Source organism: Triticum aestivum, chromosome 6D (assembly GCF_018294505.1).
Source record: "Triticum aestivum cultivar Chinese Spring chromosome 6D, IWGSC CS RefSeq v2.1, whole genome shotgun sequence".
Classification (NCBI taxonomy): domain Eukaryota; kingdom Viridiplantae; phylum Streptophyta; class Magnoliopsida; order Poales; family Poaceae; genus Triticum; species Triticum aestivum.
Window position 1 is genome coordinate 55,584,111 of NC_057811.1, and position 25,930 is coordinate 55,610,040.

The 25,930-nt window shown below is 46.8% G+C and overlaps 1 protein-coding gene across 1 annotated transcript; it reads left to right on the top strand.

Moving 5' to 3' along the window:
- The first annotated feature begins 22,771 nt into the window (after positions 1–22,771).
- Positions 22,772–25,392, top strand: LOC123141060 (suppressor protein SRP40-like). Its single transcript, XM_044560298.1, has 4 exons — positions 22,772–23,586; positions 23,733–23,901; positions 24,248–24,370; positions 25,005–25,392. The coding sequence occupies exons 1-4, from the start codon at positions 22,865–22,867 to the stop codon at positions 25,026–25,028; spliced, it is 1,038 nt and encodes a 345-aa protein (XP_044416233.1). The 5' UTR covers positions 22,772–22,864; the 3' UTR covers positions 25,029–25,392.
- Positions 25,393–25,930: the final 538 nt, after the last annotated feature.

Here is a 25,930-nt window from a genome sequence, read left to right on the forward strand (position 1 = left end):
TTCTACTTATGTCCTACAATCTATTTTTTAGCAGGTTCTTATGACCAAACCACAATCAGGGGGGCAGCATGGCAAGTTTCGTCACAGGGCGCTAACGCTGACAAATGTACAGGCAACCAACTTCAGCTAGCTAATGTGCCAAATCAAGGTAACGCATACGAAAAAGGAACTTACTGTTGTGGACATGAAATTAAACTTGCAAGGATGGCAAAAGACTCGCGAGTTATATCGGAAAAAATGTAGGACCTTCATGCAGCACGTGGCATCAGGTAGCAACCATGTACCTACCATCAACGTCATACACAGGTGAGTGCATGAAAGTGAAGTTGTGGACAGTGAGTTAGGAGAAAGGAACATATCTGACAGCTGCAGTTGCCATGCCTAGACAGCTTCGGTTGCCATGGCTGGACAAACTGCAGTTGCCATGCCTGGACAACTGCAGTTGCCATGTATAATCAAATGTGACTGCAATGTCTAAACAACCGTGGATGACAAGTGTGAACAAATCTGTGTGGCATGGTTGGACCACTACATGTGCCATATTGAACAAACTACAGTTGCCATGCAATGACCAACTGCTACCATGATCGCAGGTTGTTACGGTGGAACCACATCGGCAAACATCTCATGGCAAGCTTCACAGTTGCAGGAAAGCGCTATTGCAGATAGAGCACATCAAATTGGAATGACAGACCACACAAGATTGGCACATGCGGCACAACAAGGTAAAAAAAGTGAAAACAGAAAACAGTACTGCATTTGCTTTTGTGGGGAATAGCATGTGAAGAAAAGTAGATTTGTAACGGTGGTGGTGGAAAAAACAAACAAAAATGCTACCAAGTGGTCATGTGCAAAAGAGTCGTATATTGTCTTCGGATTTGCCAATTGCTATAAGAGTGTGTGCAACATTCATGATTGTTCACATTTGCGTATTGAGCTCAAGCCTAGAATACAAGTTTTGATGCTAGAGTATACTGGTTGCCATGTGTTGGCAACAGTAGTTCCCATGTATGTTGGACTGTATCTGCCATTGCTATGTGCTGCAAGTTCTGATGCTGAAAGAAGCTGGTTGCCATGTGTGGGCAACAGTAGTTGCGATGTGTGTTGGACTATTTCTACCATTGCTATATGCTACAAGTTCTGAAGCTAAAAGACGCTGGTTGCCATGTGTTGGCAACGCTAGTTGCCATGTGGTTGCACTGTAGCTGCCATTACTGGAGAATTACAGTTGCCATGCATGGCCATATGCAGATTCACGGATTGTTGTGTGAAATGATGTCATGCAAAATCACATGCAGTTGCTGTACTCTGTTATGATAAACATGACATTCAAGCAAAATCTTATGCTCGTACCTGATTTTTTAATGCAGGACCTTCAACTACAATTAACAGCGGCGCGGGGACATCTACTGCGGGGAGCTCTGAGCGCACGGAAGACGCGTTCCACCAGCCAGCCAACATTCATGCCACAAACAATGCCAAGTCAGTGTCAGAAATGGCAATCGTGCCAGCAATACCGACAAGCACACCTGTGCACACCAGCACAAGCAACACTCAAGCAGGTGAAACAGCCGCCGATACTGAAGTAAATGATGAAACAAATGACGAAGCACAAGGGGATGAAGATGGTGGGCAATCAGAAATCATGGTACCCCAGCCACCGTATCTTGGGCAGAGATTTGATTCGTTTGAAGATGCAAAGGAATTCTACCAGACATATGCAAAGTTCCATGGGTTTGCGGTCAACACCGAATACCATAGGAAAATTAAAAAAAACTAACGAGTACAGCAGAGGTGAGATGAGGTGCTACTGTTGGGAATCGTAGCAGAATTTTAAAATTTCCTATGCATCACCAAGATCATCTATGGAGTATACTAGCAACGAGGGGAAAGGAGTGCATCTACATACCCTTGTAGATCACGAGCGGAAGCGTTCAAGTGAACGGGGTTGATGGAGTCGTACTCGCCGTGATCCAAATCACCGATGACCGAGTGTCGAACGGACGGCACCTCCGCGTTCAACACACGTACGGAGCAGCGACGTCTCCTCCTTCTTGATCCAGCAAGGGGGGAGGAGAGGTTGATGGAGATCCAGCAGCACGACGGCGTGGTGGTGGAAGTAGCGGGGTCTCGGCAGGGCTTCGCCGAGCTTCTGCGAGAGGGAGAGGTGTTGCAGGGGGAGAGGGAGGCGCCAGGGGCTGTGGTCCTTGCTGCCCTCCCTCCCCCCCACTATTTATAGGACCCCTGGAGGGGGGGCCCTAGAACCCATCTACATGGGGGGGCGGCGGCCAAGGGAAGGGGGAAGGTGGCTTCCCCCACAAGCCAAGGGGGGCGCCCCCCAACCCTAGGGTTTCCAACCCTAGGCGCAGGGGGAGGCCCAAGGGGGGCGCCCCAGCCCACTAAGGGCTGGTTCCCTTCCCACTTCAGCCCATGGGGCCCTCCGGGATAGGTGGCCCCACCCGGTGGACCCCCGGGACCCTTCCGGTGGTCCCGGTACAATACCGATAACCCCCGAAACTTTCCAGGTGGCCGAAACTGGACTTCCTATATATAATTCTTCACCTCCGGACCATTCCGGAACTCCTCGTGATGTCCGAGATCTCATCCGGGACTCCGAACAACTTTCGGGTTGTCGCATACTAATATCTCTACAACCCTAGCGTCACCGAACCTTAAGTGTGTAGACCCTACGGGTCCGGGAGACATGCAGACATGACCGAGACGCCTCTCCGGTCAATAACCAACAGCGGGATCTGGATACCCATGTTGGCTCCCACATGTTCCACGATGATCTCATCGGATGAACCACGATGTCGAGGATTCAATCAATCCCGTATACAATTCCCTTTGTCAATCGGTATGTTACTTGCCCGAGATTCGATCGTCGGTATCCCAATACCTTGTTCAATCTCGTTACCGGGAAGTCTCTTTACTCGTACCGTAATGCATGATCCCGTGGCTAACTCCTTAGTCACATTGAGCTCATTATGATGATGCATTATCGAGTGGGCCCAGAGATACCTCTCCGTCACACGGAGTGACAAATCCCAGTCTCGATCCGTGTCAACCCAACAGACACTTTCAGAGATACCCGTGGTGCACCTTTATAGTCACCCAGTTACGTTGTGACGTTTGGCACACCCAAAGCACTCCTACGGTATCCGGGAGTTACACGATCTCATGGTCTAAGGAAAAGATACTTGACATTGGAAAAGCTCTAGCAAATGAACTACACGATCTTTGCGCTATGCTTAGGATTGTGTCTTGTCCATCACATCATTCTCCTAATGATGTGATCCCGTTATCAATGACATCCAATGTCCATAGTCAGGAAACCATGACTATCTGTTGATCAACGAGCTAGTCAACTAGAGGCTTACTAGGGACACATTGTGGTCTATGTATTCACACATGTATTACGATTTCCGGATAACACAATTATAGCATGAACAATAGACAATTATCATGAACAAAGAAATATAATAATAACCATTTATTATTGCCTCTAGGGCATATTTCCAACAGTCTCCCACTTGCACTAGAGTCAATAATCTAGTTACATTGTGATGAATCGAACACCCGTAGCGTTCTGGTGTTGATCATGTTTTGCTCTAGGGAGAGGTTTAGTCAACGGATCTGCTACATTCAGGTCCGTATGTACTTTACAAATATCTATGTCTCCATTCTGAACACTTTCACGAATGGAGTTGAAGCGACGCTTGATATGCCTGGTCTTCCTGTGAAACCTGGGCTCCTTGGCAAGGGCAATAGCTCCAGTGTTGTCACAGAAGAGAGTCATCGGGCCCGACGCATTGGGAATCACCCCTAGGTCGGTAATGAACTCCTTTATCCAGACTGCTTCCTGTGCTGCCTCTGAGGCCGCCATGTACTCCGCTTCACATGTAGATCCCGCCACGACGCTTTGCTTGCAACTGCACCAGCTTACTGCCCCTCCATTCAAAATATACACGTATCCGGTTTGTGACTTAGAGTCATCCAGATCTGTGTCGAAGCTAGCGTCGATGTAACCCTTTACGACGAGCTCTTCGTCACCTCCATATATGAGAAACATATCCTTAGTCCTTTTCAGGTACTTCAGGATATTCTTGACCGCTGTCCAGTGTTCCATGCCGGGATTACTTTGGTACCTTCCTACCAAACTTACGGCAAGGTTTACATCAGGTCTGGTACACAGCATGGCATACATAATAGACCCTATGGCCGAGGCATAGGGGATGACACTCATCTTTTCTCTATCTTCTGCCGTGGTCAGGCATTGAGCCGTGCTCAACTGCACACCTTGCAATACAGGCAAGAACCCCTTCTTGGACTGATCCATATTGAACTTCTTCAATATCTTGTCAAGGTATGTACTTTGTGAAAGACAAATGAGGCGTCTTGATCTATCTCTATAGATCTTGATGCCTAATATATAAGCAGCTTCTCCAAGGTCCTTCATTGAAAAACACTTATTCAAATAGGCCTTTATACTTTCCAAGAATTCTATATCATTTCCCATCAATAATATGTCATCCACATATAATAAGAGAAATGCTACAGAGCTCCCACTCACTTTCTTGTAAACACAGGCTTCTCCATAAGTCTGTGTAAACCCAAACGCTTTGATCATCTCATCAAAGCGAATGTTCCAACTCCGAGATGCTTGCACCAGCCCATAGATTGAGCGCTGGAGCTTGCATACTTTGTTAGCATTCTTAGGATCGACAAAACCTTCCGGCTGCATCATATACAATTCTTCCTTAAGGAAGCCGTTAAGGAATGCCGTTTTGACGTCCATCTGCCATATCTCATAATCATAGTATGCGGCAATTGCTAACATGATTCGGACGGACTTCAGCTTCGCTACAGGTGAGAAAGTCTCATCGTAGTCAACCCCTTGAACTTGTCGATAACCCTTAGCGACAAGTCGAGCCTTATAGATGGTCACATTACCATCCGTGTCTGTCTTCTTCTTAAAGATCCATTTGTTTTCTATGGCTCGCCGATCATCGGGCAAGTCAGTCAAAGTCCATACTTCGTTTTCATACATGGATCCTATCTCGGATTTCATGGCTTCTAGCCATTTGTCGGAATCCGGGCCCGCCATCGCTTCTTCATAGTTCGAAGGTTCACCGTTGTCTAACAACATGATTTCCAGGACAGGGTTGCCGTACCATTCTGGTGCGGAACGTGTCCTTGTGGACCTACGAAGTTCAGCAGTAACTTGATCCGAAGCTTCATGATCATCATCATTAACTTCCTCCCCAGTCGGTGTAGGCACCACAGGAATATCTTCCCGCGCTGCGCTACTTTCTGGTTCGGAAGGGGTGACTATCACCTCATCAAGTTCCACTTTCCTCCCACTTAATTCTTTCAAGAGAAACTCTTTCTCCAGAAAGGACCCGTTCTTGGCAACGAAGATCTTGCCTTCGGATCTGAGGTAGAAGGTATACCCAATAGTTTCCTTAGGGTATCCTATGAAGACGCATTTTTCCGACTTGGGTTCGAGCTTTTCAGGATGAAGTTTCTTGACATAAGCATCGCATCCCCAAACTTTTAGAAACGATAGCTTAGGTTTCTTCCCAAACCATAATTCATACGGTGTCGTCTCAACGGATTTCGACGGAGCCCTATTTAAAGTGAATGCGGCAGTCTCTAAAGCATAGCCCCAAAATGAGAGAGGTAGATCGGTAAGAGACATCATAGATCGCACCATATCTAATAGAGTGCGATTACGACGTTCGGACACACCATTTCGCTGAGGTGTTCCAGGCGGCGTGAGTTGTGAAACGATTCCACATTTCCTTAAGTGTGTGCCAAATTCGTGACTTCAATATTCTCCGCCACGATCTGATTGTAAGAATTTTATTTTTCTATCACGTTGATTCTCAACCTCATTCTGAAATTCCTTGAACTTTTCAAAGGTTTCAGACTTGTGTTTCATTAGGTAGACATACCCATATCTACTTAAGTCATCAGTGAGAGTGAGAACATAACGATATCCTCCGCGAGCCTCAACACTCATTGGACCGCACACATCGGTATGTATGATTTCCAATAAATTGGTTGCTCGCTCCATTGTTCCGGAGAACGGAGTCTTGGTCATCTTACCCATGAGGCATGGTTCGCACGTGTCAAATGATTCGTAATCAAGAGACTCCAAAAGTCCATCTGCATGGAGCTTCTTCATGCGTTTGACACCAATGTGACCAAGGCGGCAGTGCCACAAGTATGTGGGACTATCGTTATCAACTTTACATCTTTTGGTATTCACACTATGAATATGTGTAACATCACGTTCGAGATTCATCAAGAATAAACCATTGACCAGCGGGGCATGACCATAAAACATATCTCTCATATAAATAGAACAACCATTATTCTCGGATTTAAATGAGTAGCCATCTCGAATTAAACGAGATCCAGATACAATGTTCATGCTCAAAGCTGGCACTAAATAACAATTATTGAGGTTTAAAACTAATCCCGTAGGTAAATGCAGAGGCAGCGTGCCGACGGCGATCACATCGACCTTGGAACCATTCCCGACGCGCATCGTCACCTCGTCCTTCGCCAGTCTCCGCTTATTCCGCAGCTCCTGTTTTGAGTTACAAATATGAGCAACCGCACCGGTATCAAATACCCAGGAGCTACTACGAGTACTGGTAAGGTACACATCAATTACATGTATATCACATATACCTTTGGTGGTGCCGGCCTTCTTGTCCGCTAAGTATTTGGGGCAGTTCCGCTTCCAATGACCACTTCCCTTGCAATAAAAGCACTCAGTCTCAGGCTTGGGTCCATTCTTCGACTTCTTCCCGGCAACTGGCTTACCGGGCGCGGCAACTCCCTTGCCGTCCTTCTTGAAGTTCTTCTTACCCTTGCCTTTCTTGAACTTAGTGGTTTTATTCACCATCAACACTTGATGTTCCTTTCTGATCTCCACCTCCGCTGATTTCAGCATTGAATATACCTCGGGAATGGTCTTTTCCATCCCCTGCATATTGAAGTTCATCACAAAGCTCTTGTAGCTCGGTGGAAGCGACTGAAGGATTCTATCAATGACCGCGTCATCCGGGAGATTAACTCCCAGCTGAGACAAGCGGTTGTGTAACCCAGACATTCTGAGTATGTGCTCACTAACAGAACTATTTTCCTCCATTTTACAGCTGAAGAACTTGTCGGAGACTTCATATCTCTCGACCCGGGCATGAGCTTGGAAAACCATTTTCAGCTCTTCGAACATCTCATATGCGCCATGTTTCTCAAAACGCTTTTGGAGACCCGGTTCTAAGCTGTAAAGCATGCCGCACTGAACGAGGGAGTAATCATCAGCACGTGATTGCCAAGCGTTCATAACGTCTTGGTTCTCTGGATTGCTGCTTCACCTAGCGGTGCTTCTAGGACATAATCTTTCTTGGCAGCTATGAGGATGATCCTCAGGTTCCGGACCCAGTCCGTATAGTTGCTGCCATCATCTTTCAGCTTGGTTTATCTAGGAACGCGTTGAAGTTGAGGACAACGTGGGCCATTTGATCTACAAGACATATTGTAAAGATTTTAGACTAAGTTCATGATAATTAAGTTCATATAATCAAATTATTCAATGAACTCCCACTCAGATAGACATCCCTCTAGTCATCTAAGTGAAACATGATCCGAGTTAACTAGGCCGTGTCCGATCATCACGTGAGACGGACTAGTCAAGATCGGTGAACATCTCCATGTTGATCGTATCTTCTATACGACTCATGCTCGACCTTTCGGTCCTCCGTGTTCCGAGGCCATGTCTGTACATGCTAGGCTCGTCAAGTCAACCTAAGTGTATTGCGTGTGTTTCGAGGCCATGTCTGTACATGCTAGGCTCGTCAACACCCGTTGTATGCGAACGTTAGAATCTATCACACCCGATCATCACGTGGTGCTTCGAAACAACGAACCTTCGCAACGGTGCACAGTTAGGGGAAACACTTTCTTGAAATTATTATAAGGGATCATCTTACTTACTACCATCGTTCTAAGCAAATAAGATGCAAAAACATGATAAACATCACATGCAATCAAATAGTGACATGATATGGCCAATATCATTTTGCTCCTTTGATCTCCATCTTCGGGGCGCCATGATCATCTTCGTCACCGGCATGACACCATGATCTCCATCAGCATGATCTCCATCATCGTGTCTCCATGAAGTTGTCACGCCAACGATTACTTCTACTTCTATGGCTAACGCGTTTAGCAATAAAGTAAAGTAATTTACATGGCGTTATTCAATGACACGCAGGTCATACAAAAAATAAAGACAACTCCTATGGCTCCTGCCGGTTGTCATACTCATCGACATGAAAGTCGTGATTCCTATTACAAGAATATGATCAATCTCATACATCACATATATCATTCATCACATCTTCTGGCCATATCACATCACATAGCACATGCTGCAAAAACAAGTTAGACGTCCTCTAATTGTTGTTGCAAGTTTTTTACGTGGCTTGTATAGGTTTCTAGCAAGAACGTTTCTTACCTACGTAAAACCACAACGTGATATGCCAATTTCTATTTACCCTTCATAAGGACCCTTTTCATCGAATCCGTTCCGACTAAAGTGGGAGAGACAGACACCCGCCAGCCACCTTATGCAACTAGTGCATGTCAGTCGGTGGAACCAGTCTCACGTAAGCGTACGTGTAAGGTCGGTCCGGGCCGCTTCATCCCACGATGCCGCCGAAACAAGATAAGCCTAGTAGCGGCAAGAAGAATTGGCAACATCTACGCCCACAACTGCTTTGTGTTCTACTCGTGCATAGTAACTACGCATAGGCCTGGCTCATGATGCCACTGTTGGGAATCGTAGCAGAATTTTAAAATTTCCTACGCATCACCAAGATCATCTATGGAGTATACTAGCAACAAGGGGAAAGGAGTGCATCTACATACCCTTGTAGATCGCGAGCGGAAGCGTTCAAGTGAACGGGGTTGATGGAGTCGTACTCGCCGTGATCCAAATCACCGATGACCGAGTGCCGAACGGACGGCACCTCCGCGTTCAACACACCTACGGAGCAGCGACGTCTCCTCCTTCTTGATCCAGCAAGGGGGAAGGAGAGGTTGATGGAGATCCAGCAGCACGACGGCGTGGTGGTGGAAGTAGCGGGGTCTCGGCAGGGCTTCGCCGAGCTTCTGCGAGAGGGAGAGGTGTTGCAGGGGGAGAGGGAGGCGCCAGGGGCTGTGGTCCTTGCTGCCCTCCCTCCCCCCCACTATTTATAGGACCCCTGGAGGGGGGGGCGCCGGCCCTAGAACCCATCTACATGGGGGGGCGGCGGCCAAGGGAAGGGGGAAGGTGGCTTCCCCCACAAGCCAAGGGGGGGCGCCCCCCACCCCTAGGGTTTCCAACCCTAGGCGCAGGGGGAGGCCCAAGGGGGGCGCCCCAGCCCACTAAGGGCTGGTTCCCTTCCCACTTCAGCCCATGGGGCCCTCCGGGATAGGTGGCCCCACCCGGTGGACCCCCAGGACCCTTCCGATGGTCCCGGTACAATACCGATAACCCCCGAAACTTTCCCGGTGGCCGAAACTGGACTTCCTATACATAATTCTTCACCTCCGGACCATTCCGGAACTCCTCATGACGTCCGGGATCTCATCCGGGACTCCGGACAACTTTCGGGTTTCCGCATACTAATATCTCTACAACCCTAGCGTCACCGAACCTTAAGTGTGTAGACCCTACGGGTCCGGGAGACATGCAGACATGACCGAGACGCCTCTCCGGTCAATAACCAACAGCGGGATCTGGATACCCATGTTGGCTCCCACATGTTCCACGATGATCTCATCGGATGAACCACGATGTCGAGGATTCAATCAATCCCGTATACAATTCCCTTTGTCAATCGGTATGTTACTTGCCCGAGATTCGATCGTCGGTATCCCAATACCTTGTTCAATCTCGTTACCGGCAAGTCTCTTTACTCGTACCGTAATGCATGATCCCGTGGCTAACTCCTTAGTCACATTGAGCTCATTATGATGATGCATTACCGAGTGGGCCCAGAGATACCTCTCCGTCACACGGAGTGACAAATCCCAGTCTCGATCCGTGTCAACCCAACAGACACTTTCAGAGATACCCGTAGTGCACCTTTATAGTCACCCAGTTACGTTGTGACGTTTGGCACACCCAAAGCACTCCGACGGTATCCGGGAGTTACACGATCTCATGGTATAAGGAAAAGATACTTGACATTGGAAAAGCTCTAGCAAACGAACTACACAATCTTTGCGCTATGCTTAGGATTGGGTCTTGTCCATCACATCATTCTCCTAATGATGTGATCCTGTTATCAATGACATCCAATGTCCATAGTCAGGAAACCATGACTATCTGTTGATCAACGAGCTAGTCAACTAGAGGCTTACTAGGGACACATTGTGGTCTATGTATTCACACATGTATTACGATTTCCGGATAACACAATTATAGCATGAACAATAGACAATTATCATGAACAAAGAAATATAATAATAACCATTTATTATTGCCTCTAGGGCATATTTCCAACAGCTACAAGGCACGAAGAAACAAGAAGGGCAAAGGTGATGCGCCTGTCGTTCCGGAACGAAAGAGAGGTATCATTGTCAAGACGGAATGCCCTATCCGGTGTAAGATGAACATAGATGGAGCACAGTGGGTGGTCACTGAATATTTTGATGAGCACAACCACGAGCTAATAAAGAAGTTTGACCTGGTAAAATTTCTGACCGCCCACAAAGGATTCACCCCCCTCGAGAAGAAATTCATAAAGCTGCTACATGATTGTAACATCGGTCCATCAAGAATGGTGCAGATACTCTCCCTCATCCACGGCAAAATGGGGTCTCTGAGTAGCATGCCCTACCTACCAGCAGACGTCACAAACCTAAAGGCAAAGTACCGTAGAGAAAGCAAGTTGGCTGACATAGAAGCCACCATAGCCTACTTCGATGAGAAAGCGAAAGAAGATCAAGATTTCTTCTACAGGATAAGATTGGACGATGAGGACCGTGTCAGGAACATGTATTGGGTGGATGGTGCTGCAAGAAGAGCCTAGAAACATTTCCGAGACTACATTTCATTTGACGCGACATATCTCACTAATATGTACAAGATGCCATGCGCTCCATTCATAGGAATAAATAACCACAATCAGTCATTGCAGTTCGGATGCGGGCTCGTTCGGAACGAAGACACGGATGGGTACGTTTGGCTGTTCAAGACCTTCTTGGAGTGCATGGGTGGACTTGCTCTGATGATCATAATAACATACCAGGATTTTAGCATGCGTGCAGACATAGAGGAGGTCTTTCCGTTGGCAGTGCACAGGCACTGTAGGTGGCACATTATAAAGAAGGCTGAGGAGACACTAGGACCGTTCTTTGCTGACCGTGCAGACCTGCACAGGGCATTCGATCTGTGCGTGGACCACAGCTTGACGGTGGAGGAGTTTGAAAGGAGCTGGATGGCTATGATAGAAACATATCAAGTCCAAGACCACGAGACGCTTGCTAGCTTGTGGGAGAAGCGAATGTACTGGGTGCCGGCCTAGTTCATGCAGTGCTTCTTCCCGTTTCTGCAGACTACACAGCGCAGTGAGGGGTTCAATGCTGTTTTGAAGCGGTACGTGAGCCCTGGCAACTCATTGCTACAGTTTGCCAAGCAGTACACGGCTTTGCAACAAAAAATACTTATTTGAAAATGATGATTGTGTTAAAAAGTAGCCATTAGGTACAGAGTAACCATGATATGTAGTTGCCGTGCTTAATGAACTACAGTTTGCCATGCTTAATGAACTGCAGTTTGCCACGTTTACTCAACTGTAGCTACCATGTTTGCTTAACTGCAGTTGCCATGTTTGATGAACTGCAGTTGCCATGTTTAATGAACTGTAGTTTCCATATTTAATGAAATGTAATTCCACTGGCCATGATGGTATGGAATGCAAATGCCAAATTGAAGTTGTTATGTAGTTGCCATGTTTAAATGAACTGCAGTTGCCATGTTTAATGAACTGCAGTTGCCATGTTTACTCAACTGCAGTTGCTATGTTTAATGAGCTGTAGTTGCCATGTTTGAACGAATTGTAATTCCATTGGCCACAACAAACAAAAGGTGCTACAAAAAACTTCACACAAGAGTTTAACAAAAACCACACAAAACTTGCAGATTCCAGGAAGAAATAAAGCGTGCCAGCATGTACACGGCTTTCCAGGTGGACGAACATACGTTCAAGGTGTGTTCTATCATGGGCATGTCGGATTCAGAACCTGAAGACCTAGACATGGGCAGGAACTACTTTGTGAAGGCATCGATAAGCGAAGGCGAATACTACTGCCAATGCTGCAAATTCAACGGGACGGGATTGTGTGATGTCACATTCTAAAAGTAATGGACTTGAACGCGGTGACACGAATGCCCCGCCATTTCATAAGGCGGCGATGGACTTGGGATGCTGACGACGCATTGGCGCCGCAAACATCAAACGCAGTTTTCGCCGTGCATGACGAGAGGCCAGAGTCAACCATGGAAGCCGTGAGGCACGTTGTGTTGACAAAGTACTATGCTGAACTAATTGATGAAGCGTGCAAGAGTGATGAGACAGCAAGGGTCGCAGAAAAACATAGGAAGGCCCTCAAAAGAGAGCTTGATGAGATCAAGAAGAGGAAAGCTGAGGAAGCCTTACACAGGTTCCCCCGCACATCAAGTGTGCCTTCGTCCACAGGGCCATCATCTGAAAACTCGGAGGTAGGATCTGGAACAGCAAGCACACAAACACAGGTTAGGAACCCGCCCCGTTCCATCACAAAAGGGCGTCCAAAAGAGATAAGATACAAATCGGGATTGGAGATTCAAGCAAAACACAAGAAACCAAAGAAAGGGACGGGCAATCCGCAAACAACATTGGAGCACTTTGACTTGGTCCATGGTGACATTTTTTTTGTAATCTAGATGTTCTAAATTCTGTAAAAACTGGAGAATGACTCTTCAGGTGCATCGGAATCTGAAGTAAAAATGCCATGAAGGAATAGCTACAGTTGCCACGTGTATGGCACTGAATTTGCCATGTTACTTGAACTGAATCTGCCATGCAATTTCTACTGAATCTGCCATACCATTTCTACTGAATCTGCCATGCCATTTCTACTGAATTTGCCATGTTATTTTTACTGAATTTGCCATGTTATTTTTTACTGAATCTGCCATGTTAGTTGTACTGAACATGCCATGTTAGTTGTACTGAATCTTCACCGCGTAGATTTCCATGTTCAGTCAGCGCATTTTAGTCACACATATTGTATTGTGGTGCAAACTATGGGAAACAAGTTGAAACGGTCTCGTGCAGCAACCGCACAGGTTACTGCTCTGTGATCAAACTACCATGCTAGCTGGTACAGTTACCAGTGCAAAAAAACCCAAAAAGCCAAACAAGAAAGAACGATAACTTTCACTAACCATGACTGATCAACTACATTTGCCATGTTTTCAGACATCAAGGATGCATTCAAAACACCATGCTGGTACTACCAACCCACAAGCACATAATAATACTGAAAACACATAAACGTATCTGCTGTCACACTTAAGTAGGTTCACATCCACACATATATTACAAACTATTCAAATGTCACTCACACGCCACCACTGTATACTAGGCTACGGGGAGATGCAGTCATAGCATATTACACGGACATAGTTTTGAAAAAACAAGGTAATACCTTACATTCCTCGGCAACAGAATGTAAGGTAGGCGTTCGGTCAGGAGCACCACGTGATCACTTGTACTTCTTGGCGGCTTTCTTCACAGCTTCCTCTATGAACTCACGTGCGTTGGACCGCGTGTTGAAATCTTCATTCATCAACCAGTTCCATGTGTAAATTTTGCGGAGCTCGACGACCATTGCAGCTGTGATGACAGGAACCCGTCGACCTTCCCACTTTGCAAGGTATTCCAACGTGTGGAAGCCGCAGTCGTGCCTAAACAAGAAAAGAGTCAGGTTAACTCACAAGAACATAGAGAAAAATCATAAACTTCAATTCAGAGGTGACAAAAAGAGAGGGTGAGCATTGGTTTGGAGGACACATGAAGAAAAGATGGGAAAATACCGGTTTCCTTGCTTCGTAGTCACCACGTACTCAATTGGAAATTGTCTGATCTGGACCTTGAGTTTTCATAGTGACGGTTCCATGTCTCTTTGAGGTTGTTGATGAAGTATTCAGCATGCGTAGTAAGGTCTGCATCAGCTTTCGAACGCATTGAATCAAGCACCTCAAAACGTTGGTTCTTCAGGTCAAGGCAGATCGCATAGTGGTGACCACACTTGTCGTGTGGGTCGTGTGGTGCAAGCTCCTGGAACATCGGGAACAAGACCTGCAAACAAAAATGAAGGAAAGAAAGAAGCAGAGCTCACATTAAGAACAGAAATGATGTAGTTGGGAAAATGACATGTAAAGATATCACCGGTTACACTAACAGGCACATGAGTGACTATGAAAGCATCAAGGGTCCAAGAAAAGTGGACCAACGTATAATGTTTAGTTGTAGTGGGTAATTAAAAGAAGTTGCCGTCCATGTATGAACAAAGTTGCCATGTATTTTAGTTTGAAGTTGCCACATAGGTTGTATTAAGAAAGCAAAACAGAAGTCATTTTACATGGCAGCTGTTGCCACATGAAACAGCTGTCACAAAACAGGGTGTAGCCCACATCTGAAGCATAGCTACTGGCAAAAAAATAACATGGGAGGAAAAAAAATGTGCAAAAAAGGAAGGAGTACTCACACATTTCTTCATTGTGAGCTTGAAATCACCATGTGCAGCAAAATGCTTCCTAAGGATTTTGTGGTGGAAGTCACCATCCCATATTTTGCACGTCACAGTGTACTGCATGATTGTTTTGTCGGGAGACATATCCATATGCCTGTTGATGAAGTCAATCCCACATGCAACTATATTCTTCGACATTTTACCGAGTGGCCTCACAGACTCGGCAAGATCACCCAGGTCAACGTACGTCGCATCACATTGTATGATCTTGGTTCTGTCCAAACATGAGTTGTATGAAAATGATATAACATGAAAGAATCATGTCTACTAAGTGAAAAAAATAAATAAAACGTAAACGGAGCATATCTAGAAATATCAAAAGGATGAATAGTAAAAAAGAGCAAAGCAAATGAGAGGTTTATGTGGGTGTGGTCATTACGCTTTCAGCTCCTTCATGTGATTGTTGTTGGACCTCGCATTTTCAAAGAGCTTGACAATTTCGTACAGCTGGTTCTGATCCTTTGTGGCCTTGACTTCCGGCTCATAATCATCCGCGGGTGGCACGTGAACTACCCTACACTGCCTCACAGAACCAAGGGTGGCACTTCTAATGGTATCCTCAGATACGGACTCAGCAGGCACATTGGAACTTGATTGGCCCTGACCTCGTGAGGACCTCCTCTGCAATGCTGCCTCCTCAATCCTGCGGTAAGCTTCATCAAGTGATGGCGTAATCTCCTTAGGGGTGGTTGCACGGATCAAAAAAGTGGGTTAGGAATCCTTGGAAAACAAAACAAATCTAGTTTGAAAGAAAGGTTGCAGAAATATGAGATGTAGGCACAGAAAGTAGGGAGTTTCCATGTGCAGGCAACTCCAGTTGCCATGTGCAATGCATTGTAGTTGCCATGTGACAACAACTACAGTTGCCATGATGTATCAACTGCAGTTGCCATGTGCTTGCAGAATGGAAAAATGGAGTATGGCAACAGAAAAATGTAGGTGACAGCGTGCAAGCAAATCCAGTTGCCATGTCCATCAGATAAAATTTTCCATCACAAGTGAGAACCCAAAAAAATGCTTGGAACAAAAGTCAGACTAAAAAGATGTATACACGAATATGATAAACGCATAAAGAAATGTACCTTGCACAACCGGCTCTGCGAACTTCACAGCCTTCTTGCCCTCGACCATTGGCTACGCCATCATTGGGGCCATGCCTGCCGGGAAAGCAAATGCAACTGGTGAAGGATCTTGCACCACTGGTTCATCTTGACTGCGATCAATGCCAAGGCTAAAGCTCGGTGGGGTGAAGGCCATTGGGTGCCTCTCCTGCCTACTGGCCGGACCGCGAACAGCTTGCTGGGCAGAATCCAAGGGTGAAAGATCAACAAACATTTCGGCATCGGTCGCTACGGAATCATCAGGCTTATTCGTAGGACGGGGCGTGCTGTCAGCGGTATCAGTCGCAGCTTTCTTGAAATCTTCTTGTTTGGGCTGTAGGGGACACCGATGTTGACTGGGAGCTTAGAAGTGCGCAGATTTAAGCTGGGGTTATCCACTGCGGGTAAAGACGCAGTCTGCTCGGCACGTTCACCTCCGTCAGTCGTGCCCGGCTTGCCACCTAGGTCGGTTGTACTCCGGTCTTCCATTCTCTCCATAACATTGCTTCTGGCAGGTGGTGGGAATAGTGTGGACGCAGGCACATAACCAGAGTCATCTCTGCTGCTCCTAGCTACAGCCGGCGCGTTGGGTGTGTCTGCAGATTGCTTGCAGGGGCTACGACGCCTAGGTGGAAGACCAGCTCGCGTAACGGTCACCTTGGAAACCTCTGGAGCACCAGAAGCTGGAGCTGTTGTGCCAAGAGTCTCACCTATGGATGGCATATCATTATGAACTATCGCCTCAGCCCCTTCTTTCGTGGACGAAGAAGTGCCACCACCCACGCGCTTGGAATCCGTGTCAGATGAGCGGGAATCTTCCTTGCTTAGGTTGATCTTGGGGGCGTCCACTTCAACACTTGCTGATCGGGTCGCATGGCTCACAGCAGCATCCTTCATTGCGAGCAGAGTGGGCAATATTTCAGCAGTCCTGGCAGATACCGACTCGTCACTCCCAGATGTACAGATGCCTGCTGTCGTAGCCTGCACATCTGCAACCGGCGGAGATGGTCGGCCGCTTGCATCAGAGCTAGTGGGAACAGTGGATGGTGCAGCAGCAGGTTTGTGCACTGGCGCCTCATGAACGTCTGAGTTGCCACCTGTCGACAGCTTTGAGTGTATGCGTTCGAGTGGGTCTCTGGGGTTCTGCTTCGTCACGCGTGTGGTAGTCTTCTTCACCCTGAAAAAAAAATAAAACACACGAACATTGTTAGATGAACAGATGATAGTTGCCATGTAGGTGGAATAAGAGTTGCCATGTGGCCCAGTTAGCAGTTGCCATGCATAACAAGCAGCAGTTGCCATGGTAGACATCTTTAAAAATGTAAGAAATGTGTGATGTGCCAGGACTGCCATTTCAAAACTAGGTGTGGATGAGTGCACAAACAGATGGAAAAGCTGGTAGTTGCCATGTAGGTGGAATAAGAGTTGCCATTTTGCCTGGTTAGCAGTTGCCATGCAAAACAAGTAGGAGTTGCCATGTAGTAAGAAGAAATAGAGCATGGGAGAAACAGCAGTTGCGATGTGGAATGATGGCAGTAGCCCATGTGGCAAGCTGAACAGCTGCATTGAAAGGCAAAAATATAGCAATATGGCAATGAAGAAAGAACAGGGATAACCTACTTCTTGACTGTCCTCCTCAAATCTGGCAACAAGACAGGATCACCGGTGTTGGACGTCGACGTACAAGGAGATGACCTAGTGGAATGCGTGTCACCAGCAATAGGGGCACCCTTGTTCAATCAAGCAGAAACACGGGTTGGCGTTGGTGCTTGTTTCTTCATAACTGCTCGTCCACCAGCTGTCGCCTCACTGCACATATAAGAAAGAGGCAAAAAAAGGTGCCAAGTGTCAGACACGAAAATCATTGCCACGCTTAGCAAAAACAAATGGAAAAGGGGGTCAGTCTGTTCGAAAGGATAGACAAAACAAAACACTAAAATAGAAGTCGAACCTCCTCCTAGCAGCTAAGGGATCGGTCCTAGGTCTCTTGACAGGAGAGCCCTGCCCAACCTCCTCTGGATCCCTCCCCCTCTTTGAGGACGACACCCCCTTGCCTCTCGCAGCTGTCTGTTCTTTGACTTTCTCCGGTGAGGGGACATCTGGTACACCCTTGCCCTTCTTACCACCTGCACGAACGTCGACATGTTCATCATAGTCGGTGTCATGTTGCACGTTCTCCATGTCATCGTCGTCGTCCTTGTCGAGAGCAGCATCTCCATCTAGTTCATCTTGTGTGTCGGGAAGCTCCTGCGAGCTGTTGTAGTCGTACCGACCACGACAACCAGTTGGCCGATGTGTCCTTTCTGCAACGAATGGAGTGAACTGCCTCGCAACCGCGTCGCTGTCAGAGCCATTCAGGGACGTCCAACCCTCAACCAACTTCCCGAGCAAGCTGGTCATTCCGGATGCAAACTGCCCAATTAGATGCTCAACAGGTGCCCTCGCATGTGCGCGAAACAAGAAGCAGCAGTAACCAACCGTATTAAAGTCACGTGCACAAGATCAAAATAAACCAAACACAACCATAGATATATATCCTTGATTACCTCAATAGGACAAGACGGAGCTGAGTGCACGTCCATCCACTTTCCAAAGTTGTGAGGCCCACCAAACACGTTGTAGTCTATAGCATGCTTGGCCATCAGCTGGAAAAAACCAAAAAAATAGCTAGCATGTAAAGATAGAAAACAATGGACACTAACTAACAGTTCATGTATTGCAACAAAAAAGAGGTATAGGATAGAAGTTTCAAAATGAATGGAAAAGTTGCCATGTGGCGTAAGACATGGATACCATGCGCAGACAGCCATGGCTAACAAGGTAGTCATCTCTTGTTAGCCACGGACGGTTGCCGTATGGGGATTTTTTCATATGTTATGCAGCGTCAAAAATGAAAGAATGCCGTGCAAAGAAAGAAGCCAGAACTAACCTGCAGTTTCCCGTATTTCGTATTAGTTATCTTGTCCGCGGCAAGCACCGCCTTGACAGCATCGTAAGTCCATGCAAAAACAGCAAACTTGTGTGGAGGCGGCGGGCCTCCTATCCTAGTAAAGTCCACAGTGGACAGATCAAGACGATCGACGTACATGAGCTGATGTACAACAATTTAAAAAGAAAAAATATGAGTTGCCATCATGGTATTTTGCAAAAAAGAATCTAACGCATGATCCGCCAATCATCAAGTTGGAGGGCATGAAGAAGGAAAGAGTTGCCATGTATTTCTGTTAGTTGCCATGTATTTCTGCTAGTTGCCATCTAGTTATGTTGGCAGTTGCCATCTTGTTATGGTGGCAGTTGCCACAATGTCACCATCATGGTTGCCATGCATGCTCAAGGAGCTAGGAGTGTATGGAAAAAGAGTAGTACAAAAATACCATTAAATGGAGCCGACAACCCTTCTGGTACATCTTGTTTGAGAATGCATCATGCAGGAAGTTCGCAATGAACTTACACCAATTCATGTTCTTCACTTCTTTCAGTTTTGCCTGCACGACACAAATTTCAGGACAAGAAGTTGCTGCATCAGAAATCAAAATGGGAAAACATCAAAAAACTGGCAGTGACTAACTTACAGATGACATAGGAGTCAAAAGATTGAAGGAAAATGAAGGAGTAGAGATAGAGCATTCACCAGGATGGGGAAGCATTTGTTGCTTGGGCGAAGAGATGTGGTCGGCGCAAAAACAGCTGAGATCAGGTACATGAGTAGCTTCATCTTGAAAACCTCGCCATGGGTTGTCATGCCCTCCAGTGAATTTGCCAGCACGGTCGTGTTCGGCATGGATGTCAACCCAGGAAACAAACGAGCAAACAACATTTCCTCAGTCGTATTATTGACCTCATACGGGACTTTGATCTCTCCACGGGGCACACCCAACGTGCAGAACACAGATTCCTCGTCTAACGGCAGTCTTCCACGTCCCGGAATCACAAATTCCCTGGAGGCGGGCTCGTAAATCTCACCAAGCCAGTCGCATACAGGATTCACTAGATTCTTGCACCGAACATCCATCAGAGTCTGCATCCCCAACTCAGCAGCAGCTCCCTTCTGCTTGTCGATGAATCCCTCGGTCAATATAGTCAGGCATTCCTGTGAAGCCCTATTGCGATTACGTTTCTTCTTCTGCAAAACAGAGAAATGATCATTTGTTGCCATGTTTCACCATCATGAAGGTTTAGACCCTATCAGACGATTCCAAACTCAACATGACATTCAAAACATATGGGGGGAGTGGGGCTGGGGGTGGACAGTTACCTCATCGCCGTCTGTTGTCCGTCTAGTTGCGCGATTCTGCCGCGGTAACTCCATGAAATCATCATCATTGTCTTGATGATCACCGCGAGCCATCCTGCTGATGTAAGAACAAAGCAAAAATGTCAGGGTGAAAATGAAAGTATGAAGTAAGCAATTGCCACCCAACAGAATGTACTTGCCACAAAGGCTCAATTGAAAGTGGCAAAAAGTACTAGGTTGCCATATATTGTGGTAACATATAATGTGGCAACATATAATGTGGTAACTCACACTCTGTCCTCATACAAAAAATGAGTTATCACATATTCAAAGGCGAATGTACTAGGTTGAAATTGCCATGTTAAAAATGCAAGACAATTCAAAAAGCGTTCAAAACATCTACTCAACAACATGTAATGTGGCAACTCACAAACTGGCCTCATATTAAAAAATGAGTTGACATGTAGTATAGCCAAAATATGTTCAGATATCACAAGTCAGTATGGGCAAACACAAAAAGTGAGTATATTGTACAGAGAATTTGCCACATTATCCTGCCTATATCATGGCAACAGCCTTAGTGTGGTAACAGAAATACTTGCCACATAGAATCATACTGTGCGGCAACTGACACATTTGATCAGGAAATTAGTTGCCATCCAGTGCACATAGTTGCTGAAACTGCCATGACTACCTATTTACTACACTTTATCAGGCCTACAGCATGGCAACAGCCATATTGTGTGCACACAAAAAGTTGCCGCATGGAAAACATATTTGTGGCAACTGACACAGTTGATCAGGGAATTAGTTGCCATGCAGTGCAGATAGTTACTGAAACTATCATGTCTACCTTCTTACTGCACTTTGAAAAACAACTACCTCGATCTAGGGTTCATTGGCAACTATCATAACCTGAAATTCGTCAACAAAAAACTTCCTGCACTGCTCGCAAAATAGCATTTCGAGACAGTACGTAACTATGAACACCCACACCCCCTACGATTGTCCAACGATAAATGTGGCAACTAAACACATTGGCTTCATTAAAAATCTACAGTTCATAAGGCAATTTAACAAAATGTTGAAGTTGCCATGTTAACGCAAAAGAAACTAGAAACAAAAAGGGACACATGCTACAATGCACAAACATATAATGTGGCAACTGACACCCTGTCCTGATATAAAAATGAGTTGCCATATCTTCACAGGCAAGTGTGGTAGGTTCAAATTGCCATGTTAAAAGTCCAGGAAACTCAAAAAGTGCATAAAAAACATCCACCACACAGCATGTAATCTGGCAACACACACCCTGACCTCGTATTAAAAATGAGTTGCCATGTATGTTCATATATCACAAGTCAGAAGGCAAAACGCAAATTCAGTTTACAATACAATGAATTTACCCCATTATGCTGCCTACAGCATGGCAACAGCCATTGTGTGTTCACAAAATTAGTTGCCACATGGCAAGCATGTTTGTGGCAACTGACATGGTTGATCACGAAATTAGTTGCCTTCCAGTGCATACAGTTCCTGGAACTACTATGGCTGCCTTTGTAATTCACTTTGAAACACAGCTACCTAGATCTAGGGTTCAATCCCAACTATCAAACCCTGAAATTAACCAACAAAAAACTTCCTGCACCAATGGCAACAACATTTCAGGGCAATGCATGACTAACAACTACAAAAACGCCGGCTCAAATCGAACCGCAACACCCGGATGTGGTTGCGGACATGGCGAGCCACACCGGCATCACTGCCACCGCGGCGGCGACGAACCTGCGCAATGCCATCCTAAACGGCAAACACGGGACTCCGCCGCCGACGGGAACGCCGGAGCACCGCGATTACGCCGTAATCACTATGAATCTCGAGCGGAGAAATCCACCGCGGAGGGGAGAGGGGGAAATGTAGGGAGGAATGTCAGCGCGGGGAGGAGCATTACCTTCAAGCTGCGGGCACTCCAGCGTAGACTCTCTGGTCCGGCGAACCTCACCGACGGCCGCGAATGCCGTTGACTCTTCCGCCTCCGCCGCTTCCTCCTCCAATCGAATGAACTGCTGCGGATGGTGAGTTGGGTGAGTAGAGAAGTGGGGGGAGTAAATGGAACCGCGCACGATGGGGGTGTGAAGTATGTCGTGCTAGACGGCAACCACATTCGGGCGACGCGTGCGGGCGCAACCGCAGTCCCACCGCACGCCCCCGAGTGGCAACCGTTGACCGCGGAGAGGAAACCGGCGTGCGGGCGACCCCTCTTACACACCACACAATCGACTTGTCCTACGTGGCACACGAAATCAGCCAGATCGTGTCAAGATTCGTGCAGTAGCTACTGGACGGCAACGGATGCGTGTGTGCGAGTTGGCTAACGCCCACCCGTGTGGGCGTTTCACTTTTCGTTTTTTAATACGAGGGGGTCCAGACTGCAGAATATGAGGAGGCTGACGCCACGGCGGCCAGATGACAGGTGAAAGGAAATACTTGGAGGAGTCCCTGTGGGACACGAGAGAGGTCGATACATGGCGTGAAATTCTTCTGGGAAGAGCCTAACCCTTCGAAAGACCGCCGTCTCTCCGATCCATTGCATCCTCTGTCTTCGCCGACCGACCCAATCGTGAAGAGCAGAGCTCGGCTTGCTCGCTACTGCCGCGGCGGCGTGATGAGCGACCACTACGAGACGCTAGGGCTCGGCCGCAACGCCAGCAAGGCCGACATCAAGGCCGCCTTCTTCCGCCTCGCCCACCGCTACCACCCCGACCACCACGCCGACGCCGCCGCCCGAGCCGAAGCCGACCGCCGCTTCCGCCAGGTCAAAGAAGCCTACGATGTGCTCTACAACCAACGCCGCCGCGCCGAGTACGATTCCTCCTTCCGCTCCTCCTCCTCCTGCTCGGGCTCGAGTGGCCACGGGCGCCGTCACGGCGGGAACTCTTCATCGTCGTCGTCTTCGAGTAAGCACGGCAACCGGCAGGGAGGGGGTACTTCAGGCTCATCTTCCTCCTCCTCCTCGTCTTCGAATGACCACGGGAACCGACACAAAGGTGGTGGTGCCTCAGGCTCAGGCTCATCTTCCTCCTCGTCCTCCTCAAGCGACCATGGGAACCGGCAGGAAGGTGGCAGTGGCACTTCAGGCTCAAGTTCATCCTCCTCCTCCTCGTCTTCGAGTGACCAACACAAAGGTGGCACCTCAGGCTCAGGCTCATCCTCCTCGTCGTCGTCTTCAAGTGGCCACACGAACCGGCAGGGAGGTGGCACCTCCTCCTCCTCATCGTCTGCGAATGACCACGGGCACCGTCACGGACACAGCGGCACCACCTCGTCGGGTTCGAGGGGCCCTTTTTGGCCGAGAGGCGGACCTAAAGTCCGTAGTGTGATCTTCGGGTAAGTGACTTGGTTTCTTGGGGTTTATATCGCGTGGTGAGAGATCCAGCTGCAGGATCAGACGAGTTTCTGTAATTTTCATCCCTGAAACTGATTTAGTGCTTGACTGCTGATGGCTCACCATTATAGCAATGTACGTGCTGCAGCGCAATTTTAGGTATTTCTATGATCGGAGGAACTGCAATGGCAAAGGAAAGCTGGGAGCGAAATCCGGACTGGATGGAACAAGAATTGGAAATGGTGAAGATAGAGTTCTGGACGAGGAAGAGGCAGTTTGAAAATATGAAACGAAAGTGGGAAAAGAACAATCCCTTGGTAAGTACACATATATAGGCGGGGGTTCAGATACATAATTTTCTTCTGTCCCATATAATAATTAATATAAGATGTTATTATAACTTGTAATAACATCTTATATTATGGAACGGAGGGAGTACACATATATTTCGTCTAATTACCACTGCTAGTATCCACACATGAGTTCCCTTCAGTTTGGTTAATTAACTACTTGCTCTTCGAAACACAAATTTGCCATGTTAATTTTGTTTGTCTATCATGGGATCATATTCATATATATCCCTGGATTTGGTGGGATGACATTGCAATGTGGTGTTAGTAGTGTGATGAACTAATCGTGTGCGTTGCACTGCGTCCTGTGCAGAAACCATGGATGGAGTCGAAAGAGAAGGAGATAAAGTCAGAGTTCGAGATGAGGAGGCAACAGTGGGAAAATATGAAACAAGAATGGGAAAAGAACTATCCCTGGGTAAAGAACAATCCCTGGGTGAGTACATGCATATATACCTTTGCCTCCCTTGTTTTCCAAATAAAAGTACTACTCCCTCCATTTTTATATACAAGGCCACTATGGAATATATATTTTGCATCTATACAATGCCACCAACAGTAATCGAGGCAAAGTTAATAATATTTTCTCGCACTAACAACGTGTTTAATACTTGCATGCATGCAGTCATAATGACATTCAGCTATTTCCTCCACTCAGTTTCTTTGCATGCATGCGGAGTATTAATGATCCCAGTAAACAAGAAGAAAAGTTGACTTGTAAAGTAGGCATTAAATTTTACATTGGTACCTATAATCCGAATTTGTGGCCTTGTATACAAAAATGGAGGGGTACTTCATATTTCGTCTAATTACCTCTGTTTAGTATCGTATGAACATATGAGTTCACTTTGGTTTGGTTAATTTACTTTCTGCTCTTCAAAACACACTTTTTTGCGGGTTAAAACACACGCTTGCCATGTTAATTTTGGAGCTTTTTTAAGCTCTAATTTTCTTTGTCCATCATATTCAGATATCCTTGGATTTGGTAGGACGACGTTGCATTTTGCTATTAGTACTAGTACTAGTAATGTGATGAACTAATAGTGTGCGTTGCGCTGAGTGCTGTGCAGAAATCAAGGATGGAGCCGAGATAGGAGGAGGAAAAGAAGAACTGGTGGACGGACATCATCTTTAGATCTTGACTTCAGGCATACAGCTAGTACACTTCAGAGTCTCCATGTCAGGCGTTCATGTTATTTTACTTTTTTGAGGGAACCTGAGGAGATTTCTTCCTACTATATTTTTATAAATATAAACTACTCCCTCTGTTCTTTTTTATAAGACGTTTGGACAGCTGACATTGAACTGTTTTGGGCATTGTCTGAATTGTCTAAACTTCTTATAAAAATGAACAGAGGGAGTAGAAAAATTATCTGTGCGTTGCAGTTGCAACGAAGGATACACTGTTGAAGTGCCATCATGGTTGGTTGGTTGTGAAGCGGGACTGCTGTAAAATAAGCCGATTTCTTGGCAGCTTCAAAAGGCTTGTTACAGCAAAAATCCATTAGTTCTAGGGCATATTTAGTTAGTTTCATATATTAATGGGAAACGTTTATACGCGGTCGACCGGCTAAGTTTTCCGCCGGTTCGCATCGCTCACTCACGCACACGCTCGTCTGCAGGTGGGCCCTGCATCAAACGACCCAAATCCCCTTTACCTTATCTCTTCAGGGCCGATGAGATCCACTCATTTCTTCCTCGTGAACGAACACATCTACTCTGGTCCACGAGCTCCGTTCCCCCCTCTCCCTCCATCTATAGGCGCTTGCTCTCCCCTACCGGCGACAAGCTGTGCCGGCCAGCCATGGCAGCTCGTCAAGTAGCTAGTGCTCCTCCGCCATGGCAGCACGTCAGTCCCAGCGCCACACGCAGCACCCTCTCCCTCTTTTTCTGCCCTCGAGGGTTCATCGAGTCCTTGCTCCTCCGCGAACCCCCCCGGACCGCACCGGTGCTGATGCTGCCGACGACGACCACCCGCTGCTGCTACCACGCTGTA

Coding starts and splice junctions, on each gene's coding strand:
- LOC123141060 (XM_044560298.1), top strand. CDS start 22,865: ATGAGCGACCACTACGAGACGCTAGGGCTCGGCCGCAACGCCAGCAAG. Junction 23,587..23,732: donor GTCCGTAGTGTGATCTTCGG/GTAAGTGACTTG, acceptor TACGTGCTGCAG/CGCAATTTTAGGTATTTCTA. Junction 23,902..24,247: donor GGGAAAAGAACAATCCCTTG/GTAAGTACACAT, acceptor CGTCCTGTGCAG/AAACCATGGATGGAGTCGAA.